This window comes from Cinclus cinclus, chromosome 4 (assembly GCF_963662255.1).
Source record: "Cinclus cinclus chromosome 4, bCinCin1.1, whole genome shotgun sequence".
In the NCBI taxonomy this organism is placed as follows: Eukaryota; Metazoa; Chordata; class Aves; order Passeriformes; family Cinclidae; genus Cinclus; species Cinclus cinclus.
In genome coordinates, this window is record NC_085049.1 from 18,470,960 (window position 1) to 18,496,446 (window position 25,487).

The window sequence follows — 25,487 nt, forward strand, 5'->3', positions numbered from 1 at the left end:
CCTTCTGCTCCTCACAAGCTTTTAGAAATGCAGTTCCTATAGTGGGACAGGTCTCTAATCACAGAAGAGGCATTCACCCAAAATGTCCTCCAGAAAATCATGTCAAATTACACCTTTCCCTGCCTTCTCTCACTTTTTCTCTGGAACAATAAATTAATATTCAATTCATAAAAAGCCCACACACAGGTTTACAGGGCACTTTTCTTGCAGGTAGCAGCTGCTGTTTCCCTGCCTTCAGGGCAAAGACAGCCCTAATCTCAGAGGACAACTCTTGTCCAGCCCTCATTAACATCCAGGTACTTAATTTCAAGAACTAGACTAGGTTTGAATAACTTCTTAGTCCTGCCTAATGTGCAGCCTAGATTTAGATCTAGGCAGGAAAAGTCCTGCCTTTCACTTTTCTACTCCAGAGTGATGTAGCATGTAGAGCTTTAAGGGTATTTGCTTGTCCTAAGGAGGTGTTAACACTTGTACAATTCACAGAATGGTTTGAAAAACACCTTCCCCTATGTCAGGGCAGTCCCAGCCCTCTTCAACTTAGTCTTGAACACTTCCAGGCATGCAGCATCCACAATCTCACTTTTATGAGAATTTTTAATTATGAGGAACACATGTGAGGCAGCACAGGGTGGCACATGGTAACCCTTAGGGCCTGAGAGCATGATTTCTGACACAAGGAAGAACCAGGTCACATCTGTATTTCAACAAGATATTTTATTGGTCCAGCAACTGCAAAATATACAAATTTCTGAAAGGCAGACCCTGTTTTTAAGCTGGCACAGCTTTATATCAGGCAATTATTCCAGGTGTATATACAGAACAGTTAACATACCACAAATAAAAAAAAAGTAATCCCAAGTAACTACACCCTTCTCTCCAAGCTTTGCAGTATACATTAAATAAATAAAAAGAGTGCTTTGCTATAAAAATTAAAAAAAATAAACTCAAGTATCACAAAGGAAAACAAACCAGAGGGGGGGGAAAAAAAAAAGGTGGGGGAAGAAATCATTGGTGTGGTCTCCCAGTCTGCCTTGGCTGTGGCATCAACTGCACAATCCTTGGCTCTGTTAACCAAAATATGGACAGCAAGTTTTTGGAGGAGGTGTGATGGCACCAGGTTGACACTATCCCACCAACCCCTCCAGCAAAGAGGGACTCAGAGTAGTTTTCCCAATGCTGGAAAAAAAACCCACCATGTTCAAACTGCAGGTTTTGTAGACCTACTAAGACACATTACCAAAGGATGAAAATTTAGGGCCATTTTGTTTTTTCTCTATACATATTTATATATACACACACACACAAATACACACCAAAACATAAGCACAATTTCACGTGTACAGGATTGATCTCAGGACAGCCAGATGTCATGTTTGTATTTGCTGGCTTATCTTTGTGCAGCAGGAGGAGGGGAAGAGATAAAACTCCCCTTGAAGGAGGAAGTTGAAAAGAGCCAAGCGAGTAGCCTCCCCAAAACATTCATTAGTGTGAAAGGCAGAGAAACCAAAAGCACAGATGCCAGCCAGGGCACAGAGGGAGAAGTCCATTTTTAATGAGGCTATTTAAACAGAAATAAAGCGGGGGGGGGGGGGGGGGGGGGAGCGTCCTTTGTTTTATATGTACAGGAATATGATACACATATGAACAAGCCCACACAGGCAGGGCACTGCCAGGACTGTCACCCCCAGGGGACACGGGCTGAGCATGGCCCTGATGCCCTCCTGCCGTAGGTGCCGCTCCGAGCACGAGGCCAAAGCGCGAGGCACTATGGTTCACCTTTTCCCAAAGGAAAAACAGACCAAACCCACCCCCGAAACACACACACACACAAAAAAAAGGCATTTCTCCACCAAGCCTCTCTGCTCCTATCTGTGGGGATGGTGTTCCCTACGCAGGACAGTGGGGAAAGCCATGGGAAGGATAAATCCAAAGGGTTGCCCAGCTCCAGTTCCCCAGCCTAGTGCTGCAGGAGTGGGGGCTGGCTATCTTCACATCCTGCCTCCAGCCAAAAAAAAACCCCAAAAAAAAAAAACCAAACAAAACAAAAAAACAAACAAAAAAAACGGGCATGGAGAAGATGCTGCACATAGGTGGGGGGAGAAAAAAATACCCCAAAACCAACCAAAAAAAACACTGAAAAAAAAAAATTTTAAAGTTCAAAAATCCACAGACTTTTGCACAAAACAGTAGTGGTTAATTGCATTTCTAACTGCAGACTCCCAGCCCAGGACAGGCTGCCATCTTATGGATCAAACCACTGGGAGTTGGCTGATGGAGTCAGTCAGGATCTCACGCTGTTACCCCCACCTCAAACACTGTAACTACTATTATTTTGCAGTCACAGTTTTCCAGCATGCAAAATACAGTTAAAAACAAACAGAAAAAGTTGCCTGTGTTCAGGCTTCCCCTGTTAAGGGGCACAACTTGGAAAAAAATAAAGTAGTTATGCTTCTGCCACAAATAAAGTGCAAAAACCAAGCAGTTTCTAAGTATACACATATACATACACACACGTGTATAAAATTTTAAAAAATACAGACAAAACTGTCCCTTCCTGTGGCTTTTTGCAGTCAGACTCCTGCAACCCAGCCAGACATCTGGCCACGTCCATGAGACCTGTTTGTCTGCAAAATGCATCTAAGCCTCAGGATTCAAACCCTTCCCAACACCTCCACTTTCATCCGAAAAAGAAAAAAGGGGAGATGAAGTACCAGCACGGCACCTCAAACAGTGCTCAGCCTCCCCAGAATTCAACCCATGCCTGAGCTCAGATGATCCCTGGGTGCTCCCCAAGATGAAAACATCACCCAAGCTTCTGCTAGCATGGTTCCTCACGCACTACAGGCATCTTTGAACCAATTTTAGCAACAGATCTACATTCTCTGCAAACCTCTTTAAGGTACATTGATTTAAAAAAAAAAAGAATTGAAAAAATGGGTTGGGTTTTTATTTGTTAAACCTAGCAGTTCTTGCAGTGAAGAGTTCCCACAGTTACCTTCCTGATGCTCACAGGTCTGCATGAGCCAGGCTGGCATGTGTGACCAGCTGTAGTGTGGATGAGCACAGCATGTTAGGGGCTTATTCAAAAGGAATTAACAACATTAATAATATAAAAAAAAAATGCAAAACCCCTTTACCCACCCCCCTTCCCCCTATTTCTCTGCTAACCCTGCACCATCCACATATATACACACCCCACCCAGAGATGGATGGGTACCAATCATCTATACAGAAGATCAAAACCACTGAAAAGAGAAGAAAATTAAACTCCTGTGCACTACAGAAGCACTTTACAGCTCGCTACAACCTAACAGGATGCTGGAGAGGAGAGCAAACGCGGCAGCCTGAAGAGCTGGTGGTGACCCCGGGAGGGAGCTGGGCTGCTCCTCCTCGGCTCTCCTGCATCCCCCCCTGAGCAGCGCGGGGTTTTGCGGTGTGAACGGGCAGCGTGAGCGGAGCCAGCCCAGGGTGGGGCTCGCCGCAGCCGGAGAGGCCGGTGGGTGAGCAAGCTTCGGGAATGGCGATGGGATGAGAAGCTGGCAGCGCCGGCGGTGCTCACGGAGTCACGACGGCTTCTGGGAGCTGTTCATGTTCTGGAACGAGAGGGGAAGGAGAAGAGTTGGGGTCAGGCTCCAGGCCAGCAGCACCTTCTAGGAACACGTGAACAAGGGGATGAGGAAGAACAAAGCCACGCACGGGTCACTACAAAGCACCCACCACAGAGGAGAGGACACTGCCCGCCCCAGGAGAGAGGCAGGTGACTGACTCACTACTCAACCCCTCCTCAGGCATTGCCTGGCTTTAACTACAGCGTTAGATTTTAGATATACTGAAAAACTGAGCTAAACCCAAGGCAACCCCCTCCCACCCCACTCTGTCTGCAGCTGCTCTTTGGTCCATGCAAGGCAATGTGACAGGGCACCACAGTGCTCATTCGTGCAGCACAATTAAACACTTCTCCCTTGCTCCCCTTGAGGGTGGGCAGTGTCCCCCCCCACCTGCCAAGGACGAGGTCATTGCTTGTCCATCCTTGGCAACACCAAGAACAGGCAGCTCCCACTGGCCATGCCAAGGACTAGCCACCACCAGTGGTGGTGGAGCAGCAGCACAACTCCCCTGGTGACAACCCATGAAGTTTCATGGGCCCAAGAGATGCTCCAGACATAGCCCTGGTCCAGACTGATGACAGCAGGTACCCACCAGCAGGTGGTGAGGACCACAAAACCAGAGACAACCAGCTAAACACAAGCAGGACTAGAGCCATGAGGAGAGCATCTGCGCCAGGAGAAGCCCAGGAAACCAACAAGGACATTTCCCAACTCACAGAACTACATGAAACAAGGTAGGGAAAAAAAGGACTAGGAAACAGCTACGAAGGATTCTCTTTTTTTTTAAGTGTTCTTTGGTTTTTTGTTTTTTTTTTTTTTTTTTTAATGCATTTACTACCTAAGCTGCCTCTTAACAAGCACCAGGAATCCCAGCCAGGCTATGAGGCAGAGGAGGCTGAGCTGTTTTCTCTGTATCTAAGGAGACAGGAGAAGGGTTAGGAAAAGCCACATGCACCACAGCCATTTACCTTGGAAATATTAGCAAAGAGAAAACTTTGAGAAAGTGACAAACAGGTCTTCTTTTTAAGCATGAAAAGTGAAGGGGAGAAGAAGGGAGGGGATCAGGTGACTGTTCAAAAGCGCACTTCATACCACAAACCAAGCAAAAGGAAAAGAAATCATCACACTAGGTAGTCCCACACCCCCCAGTCAGCTCAATCCCACAGCCAGGAGGACTCTGAGGTCTCAGTTACATCCCCAGCCTCTCCAGGTGTCCCCTGGCCCTCCTGGATGGGACTCAAGGCCCCAGCAGTGAGGGGTGATGCAGAGAAGCTCTCACTACGAAGCCAGGCCCATGGTGCAAGTTGTGAAGGAGGTAGCCTTCACCTCCCCAGCCCCATACAAGTGGTGACAGTGAGGGACCAAACCAGTGTACAAGACAGCAGGCTCCCAGAGCTAACAGCAGTGTAAAGGTCACCAAGCCTTGGGTTTGGCATGTCCTTATGGGTGCCACAAAAGCAGCCCTTAAGTCCCACACTAGGAGGTGGCGACAGGCTCCCAGCAGATGGAGATTTTAAACTTGCTTCTGCCAGCCTGCATCTGGTGTGGGTAACCACCACTGCCTGCTCCAGCAAAATCTGACACATCCCCCAAACTCAACACCAGAGAGCATTTTCAGTGTCCCAGCCAGCACTAATGCATGCAGTGCCTTTCATTACAATACAGATTTGAAAATCATGGAGGGAAGGATGGACAAAAACTAAAATGCTTTCAGAGCAACCCAAGAGGACCAGGTTTCATCAGGGGCTTTAGTGGCCACGAGCAGCAAGGGAAGGATCACAGGCATGCAGGCCATGCTGAACAACTCTACCTCTACATTCGCACAGTGATCTCACCCAACCCATCTACCAGCAAAGCCAAGTGCTACAGACCTAACTTCTCTTTTCTCAAAAATGTTTATTCTAAAAGAGGAGGAAACATGAGCTTCAACAGCTGCTACAGGCAAGCAGAGCTGAGCTCTGGCCTGGCCATGTTAGAACAGATCCCTCCATCTCCAGCCCACAGAACAACCCAAGCCAGGGCATGCTCACAGGCATCCTGATTTGAACTGGGCCCCAGAGGGCAAAAAGACCCCCTGGACACCACCCAGTATCAGCTCAGACCCAAAGTCTTCCCAGTCTTTGAGAAGATATCTGAGCACATGTCAACAACTGCTGCTCTCAACTCAGTGTAGCACTAATTAAGTCCAAAGGCTTCAAATTTATCCAGGAGCTGTCCTGTTTCTGTTACTCAGGGATATAACAGCACTAAGCCAAACCAGAGTCTTGATTATTCATAATTGCTACATCAAACACTCAAGATGTTTTCCTTTCTTAATAGAGGTAGAGAAGAACAATTTCCATTCACGCTGCCCACAACATCTAGGCTGACTGTATCTAAAATCCAAACTTGCAGAACTGCAGATGGCTGGTCCAGGATCATCCAGCTCCAGAAAACCCATTCCTGAGAAGGTCAGAAGCTTCTCAGATACCTCTCTGGTGCCATCAGTCACAGACCCAACTCAGAGCCCTCAGGAAGGATAGAGCACCCAGGTCTCTCACCTACAGTACAATGTTATCACAGGGGAGACAACTCCAGCAAAACCCAACAGCATTACCCATAGGCATCAGAGTGAGCGACAACTTACTTAATTTCACAACAAAATTGGGACATTTCATCAAGCTAGGATACAAACCAGCACCTGGAGTCTCCTCTTTACCTTTCCTAAAACAAATTGCCCCACAAAACAGCAAAGTATTAACTCCAAGAAAGCCACACTCCGTCCAGATTTTGCAAAAAAACAACCCCAGCAAGATGGCAAGAGACACAGAAAAAAGGTTTGGAAGGGGGAATAAGACGCAAGAAGGTACTTACAGGCATGCCTTCCCTAGTAAAGGCTGCAGAGAGACAGAGAGAACAGAAAGAACAGAGAGGCATCAGTAACTCCACGCCACACCAGGCAGAGGACAGTGGACAGCAGCGAGAGGCACCAGGCAGCCAGAGCTGGCAAAAGGTTTCTTGTGAGGCTCAAGCAGCCCAAGCAGAGCCCTGGGAGCTGAGACAAACCCAGCTGTCCTGGGAGGCTCATGCACAGCAACAACCAAGCAGAGCAACAGGGGAGCAAGGAGCTATTCCTAACCTGCCCAAGGTCTGGGTGAGGAGGGGAGAAAGGACATCACACCAACACAGACAACAGGGACAGCGGGCTGGGCAAGACAGGCAGCTGGGGGGGAAGGGAAGCATGGCAAAGGCTCCTATAGATTATATAGGACTCCTTAGTGAGCTTAGGAGAGGGATTTGTGCCTGGAAAAGTAAGCAGCAAGCAAGGCCTCTCTTCCTGTGTCCCTTCCTGGGTGAGTGAAAGAGGAGAGGATACACAAGTACCATGGCAGCTACCCACAGGGTTTCACTCAGGTTCATCACACCATGAGCCTTCTACTCAATTTTGGTCCATTTTGCCTACAGTTCCAGGATGAAGGAGACATTTCCAGCCAAAGATGAGTCTTGACAGCTCCTCAAGAGAAGCACAAGAGCATTTGATTTATTACCATGCCCAGATCTACAACGGAGCTAAGCACACCCAGAGGGAAGGCACAAGCCCTTCATTCCTGCTCACTCCAGGGAGGAGACCCCTCAGGAGGTTGATGCTGGATGGTGAAGGTACTAAATTAATGCAGCCTAGAGCTTGGAAGTTCATGACACTCTCAAAACTCAAGAGTATCAACAGTGACCCAAGGCAGGGAGGGACAGCAGCCGTGGAAGGAAGATGCATCTCAGATAGCAGCACAGATTATAACAAGTGCAAGCAGTTCCTCAGCTTCAGGAGTGACAGGAAGACAACAAACAATAAAACAACAAGATAAAAAAAATAAAAAACTAAAAAAAAAAAAATAAAAACTAAAAAAAAGAAAAGGAAAAGAGGAAAAAAAATAGTTCAACTAACTTGTCCCGGCATCTGCGTGGGCACTTCCTGAGGAACACAGCCTGGCAGGGCAGAAGAAACAGCCACATGCTCCTCAAAGCTGTTGATGCGAGGTTTTTTGGTGGGCTCTGGGCTTGCTAGAGGGGTAACGCTATTACGTCTCATGAGCGGGTTAGGTCCCTTCTTTGCTTCCTAAATTAAAGTGAGACAAAGAAAATAAAAGTAAATATAAAAAAATAAAGCAAAATAAAGAAAAAGGAAGAAGGCGACAGTTATAAAGAAAAAAAAAGAAGCAAGTTGTTTTGGTTCTTTTTTTATCTTAAAGTGGCCTCTGCTTTTCCCCCACAGTCACTGTCAATGAGCAAAAGATGCATTGAAAGGCTCTAGACACAAAAAAAAAAAAAAAAAAAACAAACAAAAAAAAAAAAAAAAGAACCCCCAATGCAAAATGTTTAAGAGCACAGAAGGAGAGGGGAAAAAAAAGAAAAAGGCTCTGCACTCAGACATGAGACAGATTTTCTCCTCAACTGAGTCTCAGCTGACAAAAAAAGTAGCTACAGGTAGCTGAACACACCCAGCAGCAATCAAGCCATGCCTCTGCACAACACAGAGGTGCCCATCAGTCTCCTCCTCGAAGCTGGTCCCTCCACCCAGAGAGAGGAGTGAAAGCAAGAAGAGGGAAGATGAGCCAGCCCAGGCTGATCAGGAAGATTTGGGAAGTGGGAGCAGAGCAGCCAGTGAGGGCCAGCATCACACCAAGCTCCAACTCAAGCAAGGAGGGATGGAGGCAAAGCTGAGCAGGGGCACTCAAGCACTTGGCACGAGTCTTACCCCCCCCCCCTCCCCCAACGTGAGGCCGCGCTGCCATCTCCAGTGAGGGTGGCAAAGCAGGGAATTGATGGCCCCATGCAAGGGGAAGGACTGCCTTCCCCCCTACAGCTGCAGGGGTGGGGACAGAAGGCTCAGGTGCTGCCACCTGGCAGGGGAAGCAAAGGAAAGGAGATGTGGGCCAAAAGGAGGACAGCCCCAACTGTTCAGCATCATTTTGGGCTCCACCACCACTAAGCACAACTTCGAAGTGGCCCAGCATCTTGGGGTATGGGTGCTGCCAGGGTCCCTGTAGCCCACTCTGGGGGGCTGCCCAGCCCTGACACTGATTGGCATCCTCCCTGTTCTGGCCTCTGGGCTCCAGTGGAGCACTTGGCAAGACAGACCCAACCTTACAGGAATTTTTCTCCACAGGAGAGGGTCTCCTCCACAGAGCATCCCCAGCCCAGCACTGCCACCTCCCACCCTGCAGAATGACAGAGAGCCACAGGCATACCAGGAAAAAGACCCTCAGAGGCAGATATAGGGCAAGCTCTGATCCCAGGCTCTGCCAGCCAGCTGGGAGATCTGGGAGAAGGTACCTTCTCCCATCCACAGCTCCACACAGCTTGGGCAAGTGGATGACCATGCAGGGAAAGTAAGAGACCAGGGAGGAGTTTACCCTGGGCAAACACACTGGGAAGCAGGAACATGCAACAGTCCTTTTCCCTTGGAAAACCCTCAACTGGCCATGATGTTGCAGACCAAGAGCACATCTGATGCTCCTAGTCTTCCAGCAGCACTTCCAAGCACCCAGCTGAGCTATCTCCCAGTGCCCACCCCAGGTGTGATTTGGCAGTTCCCACTGCCAGCTGACCACAGGGGACAGGAGGGGCACACCAAAGGACAGCTCCAGGGAAAAGCAACACTCACCTCTGGTCGATCTCTGTGTGTGTTGACTGCTTCAATGTTCAATGAGATGGATTCCACCCTGCAGCCTGCAGAAAGGAGCACAAAGATAACAGCAAACTCAGGATGTTACCAACTGCCCCACCACAGATCCCTGCTTTTCTCCCAGATAGCCTGGATTCAGGAGAAGGTACAAGTCAACCCCCCCGGCATGTTTAGGAAGGTCTCACTCACCATAGGCTACCGGGGTCAGCTTCAACACTGTGTGCAGGGGGCATTTCAGGTAGGGCATTTCATCTGCAGAGACAGCAAAGCAGGAGGGTTATCCCACCTCCCCTCCCAAAGGCAGGCCCAGACACCTTCATCCCACAGCAGAGAGATGCATGTTCCTGGATGTGAACATTACCTCCCCAGAGCTGCATCCATCATCCCTCCCCCAGCAGGACCAATCCTCTTGCCAGACAGGGAGCTCACCTGCGCTCTTGTCCAGGAAGTATGCCAGGAGACAGCGCATGACAGCCTGGTGGCAGATGACAAGGACATTCTCTTGCCTCTCCAGCTCCATGATGACTGGCTCTAGGCGCTGCACCAGGTCTTGGTAGGACTAGGACAGAAGGGAAGGGAGGTGAGGCATGGGATCAATGCAACGAGCATCCCAAAGAAACAACTGTCCTTGTCTCAGCACACCTCCTGATTTCATGCTTCTGAGAAAACCAACAAACTACTAAAACCAAATAAATCCTCATCCTCAGGCTACTCTGGAACTTCTAATTCTTCTGTAAGAGAAGGAGCCATTCACATCTCAGTGAATCACAGCTTAGCCCTGGAGAATTAAGGTAAGCAATAAGGGCTCTGAAGACAGAGCCTCTCCATCATCTTGATATTTGATTTTGTACAGGATTCCAAAGTTCTGAGAAGTCCGGAGCAACCTGAGAAACCCTAGGGTTTTGAAGAGCCTCAAAAAAACATGACAGGCAGCCAGGAGCCCCAGACACCTAGAGGTGATGTCTGATATCCCCACATAATATTCTTCTGTTAGATACAGGGTCATGAGGATGCCTCCAGAGATTTTTCTGAAATGTCTATGGGCATGACTTTCAATTTGGGGATAATTAGCTCAATTCACAGCCTAAAGTATCATCCAGAACTGATGCCAATTTCAACCTCATTGTGTCACACTCTGAGAGCAGGAACAGAGAGATTACCGCCAACCCTTAGGGAATAATACTGAAAAAAAGGTGAAAATACTTTTTTTGGAAATTAAAGAAAATTGGGGCACCACAAAACTGTGAGCAGATATATAATGATGGAGGTTGAACTAGAAACCTCCAGAGACCTTTCCCTACTAATCTGCTAGAAAGTCAATGGGACTGTTTGCTAAATGACATTATTTCTTATTTTCATATGCCAAGACTTCACAGGAGCTCAAGGTAGAGGTAAACACGAGCCCTGATCTCTTAATTCTCATTTCTTGGCTCTCTCACTGCTCCTCTGCTCAAGGGTAGAGGGCAGAATGAGGGAAAAAAAGGCCATGTTTAAAGTAAAAGTCCTGTATCTGAAGGTGTCCCTGCAGACCTACCTCCCCAGAAGGATAACGGTAGTAATATTTATCCTGATCACGCAGAGCAAATTCCTCTGGATGTTGCTCCCTGATTTCTTCATAGGTCATTTCTTCACACACACCCTGCCAGGGCAGGACAACCACGAGGTTACTGGACATGCTCAAGTCAAACAGCACCACCACAGCCACCAGACAAAACCTCACTTTCTCTTATTAAGCAACAACCAGCCCCATCAGCTATTCTGGCTGCACAGATACTCACAGCATCGATTTCATTGAGTGCCTTCCACTGCTCATAGGGCAGCTGGAGAGCCTCTGCTGTTTGGATTGTCCTCTTTAGCTGACTGGTCCAAATTTTGAGATCCTTCAGGTTCTGCTCTTCCACAAATTTGTTCAGTGCCTCTGCAAACTGTGAGACATAGTAAAAAGAGGTCAGTTCCTGGTCCATAGCTTGCCAATGGGCCTTCTTCCCTACTTCCCAGTAAGTGTAGCCTTCCATAGGCAGAAAGGTCAGCCTTCTGCTCTGAGAGGAAGGGCAGCCACTCATTCATCGATCCCCAAGAGCCACAGATGGGCTCTGAGCAGCCCAGCTGACATCACACGAACATGCACGTAACCCAAGGCATAGCATCTATTACAATCATATCACTGCTGGAAGCCACAGGGGATTATTCTTTCTCCCTCACCTTCTTGCCCCTGTTGGAGAGGCCAGAGTCCCCTCCAACCCTCCCCTTGAGGTTGAACTCGCTCTCCCCGTGCCGACAGAGGTAAATGGTGCGGGGCTGGACGTGGATGTTCATCAGGTAATAAACAATCCTGCTCTGGATGTGATCCTGAACCCTGTTGACCAGGAACCGCCGGCCCACGTCGATGACTTTGATGAGAGAAAGTTCCCTGGGGACAGACACAGACGTCATTCTCAAAAGCAGCCCTGTGAGTTATCTCTGTCCATGTAATCACAGGCTCAAAGGATTTCCTGCAGGCTATTTTCAGCAGGGAGCCGAACAGGTAATGGGGATTCATGGAGAGCTGAATAGCAGCAGTGTAATCTCTCCCACCCCTCCTCTTGCAGCAGTAAAGAGGATTAAACAGGACTCCCAGGGAACATGCTCCTCCCCAGGACTGGGACAATCAGTGGAGGGCACACAGACATGTTTGTGAGCAGTGGAAAGGCTGGGAGGTGCCTGCAGAGTCAGGCAGGACAGCAAAGCTCTTCCAAGGAACACAACAACCAGGCAGAAGACACAGGGCTTGCTGAATCCTGTGGTTTGAGGCAAGCAGTCCCTATAATTGGGACAATGAAAAAAGCACCTCAACCACTCAAACTCAAGTGCTTTCCCTAAGCTGTAGAACAAGGCTGAAAACAGCTCATCTGAGCCCACAAGAGCCTGGGAAGGCATCAGTGCCATTTCCCAGGCACAGGGCCTGGGGAAACCAGCATTTTCCTGTAAAAGGCCTGAATTGAAGGCAAGGCCTGGCCATAAATCGTTCTAGCACAGCCAAGTGTTTGAAGACAAAGTGAAATACAGCTCCACCCTTCACTGTTGCTCTCCTGGGAGAGGGCAGGTGCTCAAGGCAGCTCAAAAAGTTGAGGTCTCTTACCTGTCATAGTCATCAGGGTCAAGGGGCTGGTAGCTGGCTTGGTAACAATTGATCCTCTTCATGAAATCCTCCATGGCATCAGTGGAATTACAGTCCCGGTAATCTGGGCTGGACAATTTTACTTCCTGCAACAGGAAAAAAAAAAAAAAAAAAAAAAAAAAAAAAAACATGCCACAATGAGAGGTTAGGAAGCTTTCCAAGCCAGACAATATTAATCTGGAATTTCAAAGTTCTGCCAAGATCCAGTGATCAGCTGAAAGTAAGCAATGACTACTTTATCATCATCACTCATCACACAGCAGAAAATAAGCAAACCAGACCCAAAACCAAGCATAAGGTGGGAGAATCTGGTACCAATCATTGCATTGTTAGTACAGACACTCAGTCCATTCCCATTCTCCCAAGAGCTGGGGTAGCACTTCACCACCCAACATCAGGAAAACTCATCTTCCTAATGGCTAAAAGAAACTCCATCAGGTTCAAATTCAAGCAGAGAAAGGGCAGTGCACAAGCTTAGACAAGATGCTTATCCCAGCTCAGCAGCAGGACAGTAGGATGGCAACACTCAACCTCTTTCTGTGCATTAGTTGCTGCAAGCTGTTGGGCTGAAAAAACAGGCAATGTGAATATTCACAACTCTCACAGACTGCCTGAACTAATCTAATAGGCTGTTTGCCTGAAGATTTAGGTTTGAACAGCAGCATCATTACACATTGGTAACTTCACAAGCAGTCCTGAAACCAACAGGGTAACACAACAGATCAACACATGTGGTAGCATTCCAGGCCTGGAGTGTATTTTCCACACTGATCCAGCACTAAGAGCACCATTCATCTGCAGTTCCCCATGGAGCAAAATCTAATGCTCAGCCAGGAGATCATTTTCTCACCCTCCAAGCATTAGTTTCAAGTAAAGGGATTTAAAAAAAAAAAATCGAAATTGGGGGGGAAAAAAGTAGCAAACTGAGCATTTTGTTGTAGCAAAGGCTGTGTGCAACCTCCCAAATGCTGGTCCACTGGGACAACAGCTTCCAGCAGGAGGAAGAGATACTCTTCAGTCCCAGGCCCTGACTGTCAGCACTATTTGCCTCCAGTGAAGCCATGTTGGCTGTCACCAATCACCTTTTTATTTTCCACGTGCCTCAGCAGAGTTTCCAGAGGACAATATATTGGTGTTTGGGAAGATCATGGAGCATAAGACTGAGCCTGTAGTCCCTCAGTTCTGTCAGGGCTTTGTCTTTCCTAATCCAATCCCTGGCTGCTCAGACAATGTCTGTATTCCTCCCAGGCCACCACCTGTCCTTGCTTCCATCCTCTGCCTCTGTAGGCTTCCTTTTCTTGTTTGAGTTTGTCCAGGAGCTCCTTGTTCATCCTGGCATTTTTGATGGCTGCTCCTTTGCTGGGAATGCATCACAACTGAACTTGGAGAAGCTGATCCATGAACATTAACCAGTTCTCTTGGGCCCATCTTTCCTCCTGGGTTTTTTATCCCACAATACTTTGGGCCAAAGTCTGCTCTCCTGACATCTCACTTAACAGCCACTGCAGCCCAGGCTGCCCTGCAGCTTCACATTCCTCACCAGCCCCTCCTTGTTGGTGACAACAAGGTGCAACATAAAAGAGCAAACAAGTAGAGGTGCTATCACTTGGAGAAGGAAATCATCCACACATTCCAGGAACCTCCTAGATTGCCAGTGCCATGCTGTGCTGTCCCATCCCTCCAGCAGATACCAGGGGGACTGAAGCCCCCATGAAGACCAGAGCTTGTGAAGGTGATGCCATTCCCACCTCTCTGTGGAGGAAAAGCAAAAGCACGAGACTTCCACCAGTTCCACACTTACCATAACATTGGTGGCAACTACGTTGGGATCATTGCAGACAGATTCAATGAAGAACACCTGTGAAGCAAAGCAAAGCTCAGCTCAGCTCAGCTGAAAGCCACCAATAATGTTTGTAACATTCAGCCAGCTCCTTGCTCAACCCAACTTCCTCTGTGCTTGACCCAACCTCTCCCTCTGGCCCACTCCCATTGTTTCCTTCCCCATGGGAAGGAAGGAAGAGTTTCATATTTGTAATCAAACCCAGCAGTGAAATCTCCCTCACAGGAGGGGCATGAGGAAAACATATGAGTGAAAGAAGATGCACCAACTCTACAAGACAGTGAACTTGACAATGCAGGCATCAGCCTCATGGCACCGACCTTGAATCCATTCTCTTTGGCAAAGTTTAGGATCATCCCTCTCCTCTCCCGGGTAGTATTGGTGGCATCAAAAACCTTTAAAAGCAAGAAGTCTCAGTTAGCACCACAAGGGCCTGACTTCCAGAGAGCCCCTCCTCAGAGAAGGGACTGCAGAGGACTTTGGGACTGACACAGCTGTCCAGCCCCAGAGCACATCTGGGAGCTCACCGCAATCTGCCCAGCCTCCTCCGTCAGGTACAGCTTCACATCCCTCAGGGCAGCCATGGCACATTGCCTGCAAAAGAAGGGACAGACATGTGGCCCTGATGTCCTCCGGGTGTGGTGGCCACCCTGAAGTTACCAATCCTACACAGATGCAGTTCTGAGCTCTCAGAACCCTCCTTGAGCAGGCAGGGGAAATTCAGATCCAGGGGAAATTCAGAGCCCAACTTCTCAGTTCATCACCCCCCACCCCCCCCCAACTGGGTAACTGTGCTCCCAAACACAGGCTTCATCCCATGTGGGGTCAGGGAGAGGGTGCCCACACTCACCTCCTGACTTTCATGGCTTCCTCATTGTCAGGACGGAAGAAGTCATAGGAGCTGTAATGCTTCACAGCCTCACGGCGATACTCCCCAACGTTGAAAACTAGGGGGAAAAAGCACAAAAAACCCACCAAAATGAGGGGCATGACTCAGTTGTGCAGCTTCTGCAGTTAAAGCAAGATGGGGCCAAGCAATTAAATCCCCAGAGAAAAAGGCTCAGGGCATTCCTTGGTCTTCCAAAGTGAAGGAGAACCTGGGCTGCAACAGGATGTGAAAACATAGCTATTTGGCCTGTGGGATCTTGGAAATATCCCCCACTACCTCCCATATCCCAAAGCATCGATCTAGAGGAATTCCCAAGGACCAGACCTCCTGCTTTCCCTTGCAAGCCAGTGCCAGCCTTACCTTTTGTGGGGACACCAATCCAGTTGAGGTAGCGAGTCAGCTTCTTGGAGATATAGGTCTTGCCACGGGCTGGGAGGCCAACCATGACTATCACAGTGGGGGAATTGGCAAGCTGAGGCCCACAGGCTGCAATGAAAAAGAACAGGAGCTGTTAATTCTCCAGCTCATCCTGCATCAAGGCACTTGTTTTTATCCAGACTCCTTCCAAAGCCTTCAGCAGCTGGAGGAAACCTGAAAGCCACAGCAAGAACATCCTGATGGGTGAAAAGTAGGCAAGGAGCCAACAGCTGGCCCAGGCTCCCTGGAGAGCCTCTGTGCCTCCGCTTCCTCATTTGCAACCAAAATAAAAAATTTTTAAAAAATTAAAAATCAAGGCAAGCACAACTTAACATTCCAATGGCTTGGCCATTTCCATGAAAAGTTCAAAGATAGCCAAGGATTTTGGACCCATCCCTGCAGCAGTGTCTGTGCTGGAATACCAGGTCTAATCCAACAGAAAGCATCTCCCAAAAATCTTTGACTAGATTTTTAGCTGGCACACAATCAACTAGCTGGATTTTCTGAAGACAAACAAAGCAAGAGAACCACAGAACTATCAGCATTTAAAAGCATACATCCAAGTGATTTATTCCTTTTTTTGCTCATAAACCCAAACTGGGTTGCTTGGATTCTTTGCTTTTAAGAGGGTCCACATCAAACAACTGGCAAAAAAAGATTCAGAGGCAGCATTTGCAGGACAGATGGGACCCTGCAGGGGATTTCTCACCCACCCTTCCATCCACAGTGAGCCCAGAGACCTCATAGGAAAGGAATGCAGGGAGTGAGTGGCTGGTGGCAGAGCCATAAAACCCAGCTTAATTATGGCCTGGGTGGAGAGCTCTGCCTGCCTGTCACAGCTGGTAAAGGTGGAACCAGGGAATGCCAGGGCTCCCTGGGATGGAGACAGGGCCGGGGTAGATTTTGGTTAGTGTGGATCTGAAAAGGGCAAGCAAGCAGAGGTACCCACAGAAGATGCAAAGTACATGGGATTACCTTTGCCTTCTAAGAAAAAAATTAAATACAGCCGCTGGAGAAACCAAATTAAGGCCACAAGGAAGAGTTATGGCACTGGTACCCAGATGGCAGAGAAGAGCCACCCATCATCTTCCTAAGTTTCTCACCAAAGCAAACTCAGCAGGCAAGAGATTAAAACCTACCTAAAATATATTTTATATTTTTTGGTTTTATTGATTTCACCTTCCCCAGGCTGGAGCTGCCCTCACACTCCCTTTGTGCAACCTCCTCCCCCTCAGTGCTGCATTTCAAAACCCCAGGGCAGCTCCTAAAGATTTTTGCCAGCTAGTGCCAATTTTCTGTGCTGGGGCACAAGGGAGCTGTGCAACATACCTATAAAAATACTCTTCCCTGTCTAACAATCTCACATCCTCATCCAAGCTATAGGTGCAAGTCTGTTTTACACAAAACCCACACACTTGTTAGATAAGGGGAAAAGGAAGGAATGCCTGAATAAGGAAATGCTACCTTTCCCTACCTTCCAAACGTTGGACAAAGGATTTCAAAGAGCAGAGACAAGAGGATTTGGGGCCATTAAACAGCACTCCAAGAGTAAAGGGACAAGGCTGGGTACTCTTCATGTCCTTGTGGCTCCAGACAGCTGTGACAGGGCCAGGACTGACACTGTGGGGGTACACATGTGTCACCTCCAAAGGGTGCTGCAAGAGTTAAACACCCCTAATTCAGGAATTTCCCCCCAGTTTTTGCTGCCCTCAGACAATGGAACAGCACCTGGGAAGCACCTCCCAAAACACCATGGCATCAGTGAGCAACTTTCCATCAGGAATCTGAGCCCAAACCAGAAGTCTCCAGGAAACTTTGCATCAGGGACGAAACAGAACCCAGTGTTTTGCTCCCAGTCTTTCACAAAAGCCTCATTCATCACTTTTCACCACTGCTGGGAAGCTATCAGGGTTTTCAATACATATTCATTACTCCTTATCACATCTAGACAGGTAAGTCAAGGGCAGGGATGAATTTCAGGCTCAGAAGATATTTAGGAGCAGCTCATCGCTTTTGGTATTTGCCAGAAAGTCCCTTCACCACTGGGTAAAAGGAGGTGGGGGGAAATACACAGCAGAAAAGGGAAGGAAATCTGGTTCTATAAAAAGTCGGATAAAACAACCACCTCTCCACTTCAGGCATTTTTACTGTCTCCTCATAAGTATTTTCCCAAAACTGCACGTTCTATCAGTCCTATTCCCCTTTGCCCAGCTTCCTCCTGCTGCAATTCCAACACCTTTCCCGGTGATCCCGCACTCCGCACGTGGAACCGCTATCCTATCGCCCCGAGGATGGATGCGAACATTCCCGGCGTCTGCTCCCACACCCACCGAGCCGGAGGGACGGGGAAAAGCATCAAAAGCAAGCACGGGATGGAGAGAGGTAGCAGCATCCCCTTCCCTCCCGGAGCATCCCCTTCCCTCCCGGAGCATCCCCCTCCCCTCGCCCGGCTCTGCCCAGCCAGCGCCTTCGACGGCTCGACTTTCCCAGCCCCTACGTGAGAGACGTGCGGCGTGACAGCAATTTAATGGATCGCCGTCAAAAGGCCAGCTGAAGGAATCACGGCAGCCTCCGCTGGACCAGCGATCACACAATCAGGCTAATTATTTCACACCCGGGGAGCCTCCTGCCAGAGGATGCTCCAGGGATGCTCCCGCTCCCTGCAGGCATCGCGCTGGACGTGGTCTCCGTTATTCCTCCGTTCCCACCCAGCTTTGTAGCCCTCGCTCTTTGTTGCTGTTGAGGAATTAGTAACACCTCGTGTTTAAAATACCTTGAGTTAAAAAAGAGTGAGCTAAAAAAAGCCTAAAAACCTTCTCACACTGCACAGCGAGGCTTGTTCCCACCCCAAGAAAAAATAATTATAAGCCACATTATGTTGTTAATAAGCCCCTCGGTGCCTTAATATATTAAATGTTAGTTTTTTCCGCTACCTCTCTCTGAGAAACCGGGTGAATGAAGTGGCAAAAAACCACTGCATGCACAAGGGATTTCTTTCAGAGGTGCCAGTCCTTGAGAAAAATCCAGCCACAGAGACACACGTGCAAAGCATTAAGCCGGGAGACGCTTTACCCCACTCTAAGCAAAGCCCTTTGGCTACCCAGATGTGCAGCCTGTTGCTGAAATCCATTTCCGCGGCAGCTCCCGCTGCAGAGCTGCCCTTGCCAGGCGCAGGCTGAGCATCCCAACATCTGCTCCAGGGTGCCTGACCCACAGCCACTGGCAATAGCATCTGGCAAGTTCATAGGACATCTATTTTAAAAAGAATTATTATTATTTAGAAGGGGAGACTGTCCAGACAAGGTAAATAAACATCGGAAGCGACTTTAAACGCCCGATGAAGACAAGCATTCCGCCTGATTCACCCAAGCCATTTCCATTCCTCGCCAGGCTTCGAGAGCCACCCCCTCCATGCCGGCTCCGCACATTCCTGAGATGCTCGTTTAGAGTTAGTAGTAGCACAACTGGCAGGTTGTCACTGTAACTGCTGGCTGACTTAAAGGAGCTGCTTCCTGAGCTTCCGGATTGCATCATGATTCAAGATTTGATTTATAGTAACACCGGGATGACCCAAACATTTTTATCTTCCGAGTTTCAGAGACAAGGGAAAACCACGCAGAAGTTTCAGCACTAATTTCTGCCTTCCACCTCATCTCCACAGGGTTACATGGTAAAGAGCAAACGGCTGGTGTTTGGTTTGTTTTTTTTTTTTCCCCTTAAATCCATTGTCCTAATCCTCCCTCCCCATCAAGAAAAAAAAAATTAACACACTAATTGGACGGAGTTTGGAGCAACCTGGTCGAGTGGAAGGTGTCCTGTCACATGGCAGGAGATTATCTTTACGGTCACTTCCACACAAACCATTCATAATTCTGCCCTTAATAAATCCCCGGGCGAGCAGCTTGACACGGTGAAAATCCCAGCTGAGCTGGCGCCCCGGGTGCGAGGTGAACAACCTGCTCCCTTCCCTTTTAATCCCAGACAGTGGAAATGGGGCCACGCGTGTCCCGGCACCTCCCCGCATCCTGCGGGGCCATGTGACGGCTGCACCTTCCTCCCGCTGCCGGGACTGAGTCACGGGATGGCAGCGGGTGGGATGCGGGACCGGGAGGATGCTGGGGCACGGCGAGGAGAGAGGATGCTGCAGGGATGCTGCAAAGAGCCCCGCCGCGGCGCGCACAGAAAGGAGAAAGCTCCCCACTCGTCCCACCGCATCCCTCCATCCCAATCCCCATCCCTCCGGGATGCTGCCGTGCCCGTACTCACAGCGGCGTGGCAGCGCCGGGTGGTTGTCATTGGGAAGCCAAATCTTCTGGATGCGGCTTTGCGTCAGCTCCATGGGCATTTTTAGAACAAAGGTCTTTTTGCGCTCCGCGTCCACCTTGATGCGTTTGCGGGAGGGAGGAGGAGAAATAAAAAAGGGGAGGGGGGAAGGAGGCGGGGGGAATATATGATAAAAAGAAATAAAAAGGGGTTTTTGTTGCAATCGGTGGTTTTGGCGAGCGGCTGCGGCGCTTTCGGATGCTGCTCGGAGCCTCGTGAAGGTTTTACGGCAGGAGGGGGAGAAGGAGGAGGAGGAGGAGGAGGGCCGGGTCTGCAGGGCACAAAGCTGGGCAGGAACGGCCCCAGCGCAGCCGCTGCGCGCCGGGAGGGAGCGAGGACGAGCCCCGCCGCGATGGAAAGCGCGGCGAAAGAATACAGATATTAAAAAAATATATATCTTCCCCCTTGACAAAAAAAAATAGAAGAATAAAAGCAGGATCTCCACGCGAGGTAGCCGGGGAAGGAGTGGTGCCACAATCCGCGCCGCTGCTCCGGCCGGCTCCGCTCACGATGTGCCGGCAGCCGCCGGGCCGCCTATTTCTATCCCGACAGGCCGGGACCGCCTCCGGGGCGGGGCGGGGACGAGACGGGACGGGACGGGCTCTGCGGCGCCGCGGAGGACGAGGAGGAGGAGGATGAAGATGAAGATGAAGGGGGGGGATGTCGGCGCGGCCGCTGCCGCCCCCTGCCGCCCGCCCCCCGCACTGCAGCGCGCACAAAGGACGCGCTTTGTTCCGAGGGGGGAACGCGGCACCGATCCCCCCCCACCCCATCCCGGGAATTTGGGGTGCGCACGGGACCCCCAAACTGAAACACTTATAGTTAAATTAACGCCCTGTTCCATTTCTCACGTCTTTTCAATCGACGAGGGAGAACGATGTAAAATGATGGAAATGGAGTTAGTTGGTCTTATTTTTTTTTTAAGGAAAATTAAAACTCGACAATAAATAACTTTTTAGAAAACTATTTTTAAATTAATAAGGGACGAAAGATATAAAGAGAAAAATGTTAAAATTAGTTTAAAATTAATTAAGAAAATAAAATAGGGAATAGAAGCGAAAATAAAAAGGGGAAAAGGAAATAAACTTAAAAAACGTGAAGAAAGTGGGGGGGAAAAAAGAAAATTAAAAAAATAAAGAAACAAACTAGAGATAAATAAAAAACAATAAAAATATAAAAAATACGGGGGGGGGGGGGGGGAAAGAAAGAAAATAAAAAGGAGCCCTGAGTAGACAGCGGTGAGATGGGGGGCTCCGCCGGCGCGCCGCTTGCGCCCCTCACTCCGCGGGCAGCGGGCCCGGGCCGGGGGATGCCGGAGGGTCCCGGGGGATGCCGGAGGGTCCCGGGGGCCCGGGGGATGCCGGCCCTGCGCTCCTGCACGTCGCTCACGTCGCACATGCGGTGCCGAGCCGCCTCCCCCGGAGGGGATGCCCGGGATGCGGCGGCTCCGCCTCCGCCCGCGGCCACCGCGGCTGCTCCGCCCCGCTCCGCGCCCGGGAGGCCGCCGGACCCCGCGTCCCTCCGCCAACAGCGGCTCGGGATGCTCCGCGGGCAGCTCTGCTCTCACAAAAGGGCGCATAATGCTATTTTTTAATCAATGTTTTTTTTAAGAATTTAATAGTATTTTAATTTAATGATATAGTTTAATTGTTTGTTTATTTCTTCATATAATGTTTTTTATATTTTTGTTATTTATCATGTTACTATTAATTTAATTTGCTTAATTGTAATGTTAATAATCATAATAATAATAAATTTTATTTGCATTCTTTAATTAGTTCATTAGACTTCTTAATGCACTCCCCAGTTTCCACTCTAAATTAGGCAACAAACAGCACCCCAGCAATGCTGACACCCCCACACCGCCTCTGTTTGCAGCACAGAGGGGTTGGGACCACCCTGAAAATTCTTGCGACGACGCCCAAATCCCAAACACGCAGGTGCTCAAACCTTCCTTGTCTCCCAACATTGATGGGGATGATCCCACCTGGCATGGAGGCTTCTCTTTGGAAGGATTCTGGATGGGAATTTGCAACAGCAGGGAAATGTGGGAATGTGTCATGGGTGGGAAGAGCCATAGAGGTGGGAGCATCTACTTTGATGCTGTTTAATAAAGCAAATTTTGCTTAAAAATTTAAAGCTTGATAAGGAGCATCTCAGATACCTAAAATGTTCAATAACCTTTTTTTAACTTAGGGCATTTTCCTCCTCTGGAAGCAAAGGCTTGTATTTTTATAACACATTTAGAAAGAAGGTATTTCTGGCTAATTCCTTACATGGAGCCAAGATAGAGTAAAAACTGCACAAAAAAATCTTTCTCTCTCCCACACAGGGAAAAAATATTCACAGGCAAAAAGAAAAAAAAATAAAAATAAAAAATTTAAAAGCTACTATGAGGGAGCTGGAAAAGATCCAGAGATTTGGGATGTGGGAAGGAAGATGGGAGAGAGCTCTGAGTGCTCCAGTTGGCAAGGATGGGATGGGAGTCAGGCACAACAGCCCTCCCTGGATCACTCTGCGCAAAATTCCCAAATTTTTTTCACATGTAGGGCAACAGAAAGTCACTTCCCAGCTAGAGCATGAGTCAGAAGGAGGACAAAAATTCACATGATTTTACAGGACGAGGAATTCGAGTATCATCCGCCTTCCTCCAGCAGCTCTCTCCCCTCTTTGTGGCTCTTTTCCACCTTACAAATCACCACCCCCATGACATGAAAAGGAGCCCGAAAGCTAAACCCTGCGTGAATTAAAATCACAGTCGCTTCAAATTAGATCCACCTAGTAACTCTTGGCTTAGAAACTCCTAAATAACTGGAGCGGAAAGCTTCGACTCCTAAATAAGTGGCCTGGATTTCAAAGGCACCAGCACCCAGCTGCTCCCAGGGAGGTCAGCTGGAAGAAACACTACTATTTATAAGGCACTTGCACCCTGGGGAGAGGGCAGGGAGCAGGACAGCATTAGGTGCACTCAGAGGATTATTTTCCCCCCCTCCCAAATCGTGCTTCACAAAATCCCAGCTCCCTAAAAATAGCACCTGGCCTGGTAAATAAGATGTTGCTTGCAGCTGTTTTTAAAAGAGTCCAAAGGGGTGCTTAGCTCAGCGGTTTTTTGGGAACTCAAGTCACTGACGCACCCTGAATGTTGTCAGGAAGAGGTGTCAGCTGCTTGAGAGCCACCACAGGCACAGTGTGACATGGTTCAGCCAGTGATGATGTCCCACAGCCTCACTGTGTGACAGAAGGTGGAGGGAGGAATCCACCAGCAAGTGTAGGCCGAAGGTGCTGCCATACATACCCCTACCAGGAACTGGCAGATATTTAATAAATGAGAAGGGACAGGGGTATAAATGTAATGCCAGGGTTTGAAATATGCGAGTCCCGGAGGTAGATGGGGAAAAAAATTGACCTTGAGCATCCAAAGGATGAACGCAGCAGGTCCGAGAGGTGGGAGAGGGAAGTAAAAAAAGGGGAAGTCTGGGAGAGAATGGGGAAAACCCCCATTTCTGTGAGAATGGGATACCCACTTCTTATGAGGTTTACAGTCTTCAAACTTCTCCAAAACACCAAAACTAAAACCACTCAATTCCCTCTTTTGTTCCACTGCTGCTCCAATGTCAAACTCACCTAGCAACCCATCCTGAACAGTGGCATTAGGCTCTGGATGCATCCAAAAATAACAGCTCTAGACTTCATTCTCCATCCCCTTTAGAAGAACCTACTGGTCACCAGCCAGCCTTCCCTGACATCCTCCCCCGGGCATCTAAATGCCAACACCAGCAGGGATTGCTCCAGCAAGCCCCAGCTCTGACTAAGCCATGATTCACCATCCTCTTTTAATATCTTTGTTTAAAATTTATTTCTTTGATTCCCTCTAAAGGAAACTTGGAAGAGAAAGACTGGTCACATTCTTGCCTACATTCAGTGTGACATGCATCTTCTCTTTCAGATGTGGCACGGGGTGCAGGGAGGGAGAAGCCTGGTGGGATCTGAATCCAGGAATTCTTTGCATGGTTAGAATTTGGAGAGGGTGGCTGGGAGCTGTGTGTGTATATATCACTGTGTAGATGCAGCCACACATGTGCTCCATTCGTGTCAGGGCAGCTTCACCTGCAGAAGTTTCCATTATGACCTTGGTTTATCAGCCTGGAATGTGGGCACAAATTTCAGAATCACGGGATGGTTTGGGTTTAAAGGGGTTTTCAAGATCATCCAGTCCCACCCCCCTACCATGGGCAGGAACACCTTCCACTCCACCATCCCAGGTTGCTCCAAACCCCATCCAACCTGGCCTTGGACACTTCCAGGGATCCAGGGGCAGCCACAGCTTTCTCTTGGCAACCTGTGCCAAGGCCTCACCACACCCACAGGTAAGAATTTCTCCCTAATAGCCCATCTAAATCTAGTAACATCCAGTTTAAAGCTGTTCCAAACTGGTCCCTACCCCTGGAGGGTGGTTGCAAAAGTCAGGCAGCAGCTGCCCAGATTCTTCTTAGTACGTTAATGATACTTTCGTGCAACAGAAAAATTTATTCTTCTGGGCTGACCAACGGGTATTTATATGGGGGAAAAAAAACAAAAACCCAAAAACAAACAAACAAAAAACAAAACCAAAACCCAACCCAAAACCCCCAAACGAAATGCTAAATTTTGCGCTTGCATAAAAAAAAAAAAAGGTGGGATACTGAAGAAGCCAAGAAAATTGTCTGCAATATTTTTTCGGGGAATTAGGTGCTTTCAGAAAGGTCAGGAAGGAAACCAAGAGGTTGACCCCCTCCTCTTGCCGGCTGGATGCTGAGTAGTTTTCACTGCTGATGACGCTTTCTTTGGAAGAACTTGATAAAAAGCTGCTACGGGTCCGGCTTGTGGCGGGGAGGGTGATAAATGTCTGATTGTTATCAGGCTGATAAAAATGTTTGGATTTGAAGAGGCAGCTGTAGTTCAAGGTCCTTTGTGCCCGCAGTTTACAATTACCTCCCTCGCCCCTCGCAGGTATTTCAGTTGCAGGAATAAATAAACAAGGAGCGAAGTGCGAACTGTGCCTGTATCACCAGGATGTCACCGTTCCCTCTCCCTCATCCCGCCCAGCTCCTGATGCCCGGGAGGGAACACCGAGAGCTTCTGCATCTGTCCCCGTAATGGATCGGGGTGCTTCTGCCGTGGAAAAGAGTTTTTTATTCCCTCTCCTCCAAACAAGCTGTGTTTTCCTTCCTCATTTCTCGCCTCTCACCCGCCCTGTTCTTGCAGTCTAACACTGCTCTTCCTCCTCCTGCCGCATCGGCCCCGCTGCCGGGCAAAGGGGAGCAGAAAACAAGCAAAACCATCTCTTCACCGTATTATTTGCAGACAGGGTTTCCTGGAGGGATTAAGGGATGTTGCTCAGCACGGGATTTACAGACCCGTACCCTGAAATGAGGGGAGAGCTCCTGGTCCCTCTGCAGCAGTGGGGGCTGAGCCCTGCCCGGGGTGCAGGATCCAGGCAGGGCAGGGAACATCGTGTGCCCCTGAGTGTCCTCCTTCCACCCACCAGTGCAGACACGCGTTCTGCCGGCTGCGGACAAGCCATGCAGTTTTTCAGCCTGTTGCACCCTCTA

The 25,487-nt window shown here is 48.9% G+C and overlaps 1 protein-coding gene across 7 annotated transcripts; it reads right to left on the reverse strand.

The window, feature by feature from the left end:
• Positions 1 to 695: 695 nt before the first annotated feature.
• PFKFB3 (6-phosphofructo-2-kinase/fructose-2,6-biphosphatase 3) lies at positions 696 to 20,395 on the reverse strand. 7 transcript variants are annotated; one of them, XM_062491730.1, is made up of 16 exons: positions 19,840 to 20,395; positions 15,517 to 15,642; positions 15,118 to 15,214; positions 14,795 to 14,861; positions 14,588 to 14,662; positions 14,229 to 14,285; positions 12,389 to 12,513; positions 11,473 to 11,680; positions 11,049 to 11,195; positions 10,805 to 10,909; positions 9,700 to 9,829; positions 9,460 to 9,522; positions 9,250 to 9,314; positions 7,531 to 7,701; positions 6,462 to 6,484; positions 3,943 to 4,627 (listed from the first exon to the last, which is right to left on the reverse strand). In XM_062491730.1, the coding sequence occupies exons 1-16, from the start codon at positions 19,916 to 19,918 to the stop codon at positions 4,573 to 4,575; spliced, it is 1,593 nt and encodes a 530-aa protein (XP_062347714.1). In that variant the 5' UTR covers positions 19,919 to 20,395; the 3' UTR covers positions 3,943 to 4,572. The 7 variants fall into 7 exon arrangements, with proteins under 7 accessions (XP_062347709.1, XP_062347715.1, XP_062347714.1 ...); XM_062491725.1 differs by lacking the exons at positions 3,943 to 4,627; positions 6,462 to 6,484 and adding an exon at positions 696 to 3,593 and having other exon boundaries at positions 19,840 to 19,954; XM_062491727.1 differs by lacking the exon at positions 3,943 to 4,627 and having other exon boundaries at positions 6,458 to 6,484; positions 19,843 to 19,997.
• Between the last annotated feature and the right edge of the window lie 5,092 nt (positions 20,396 to 25,487).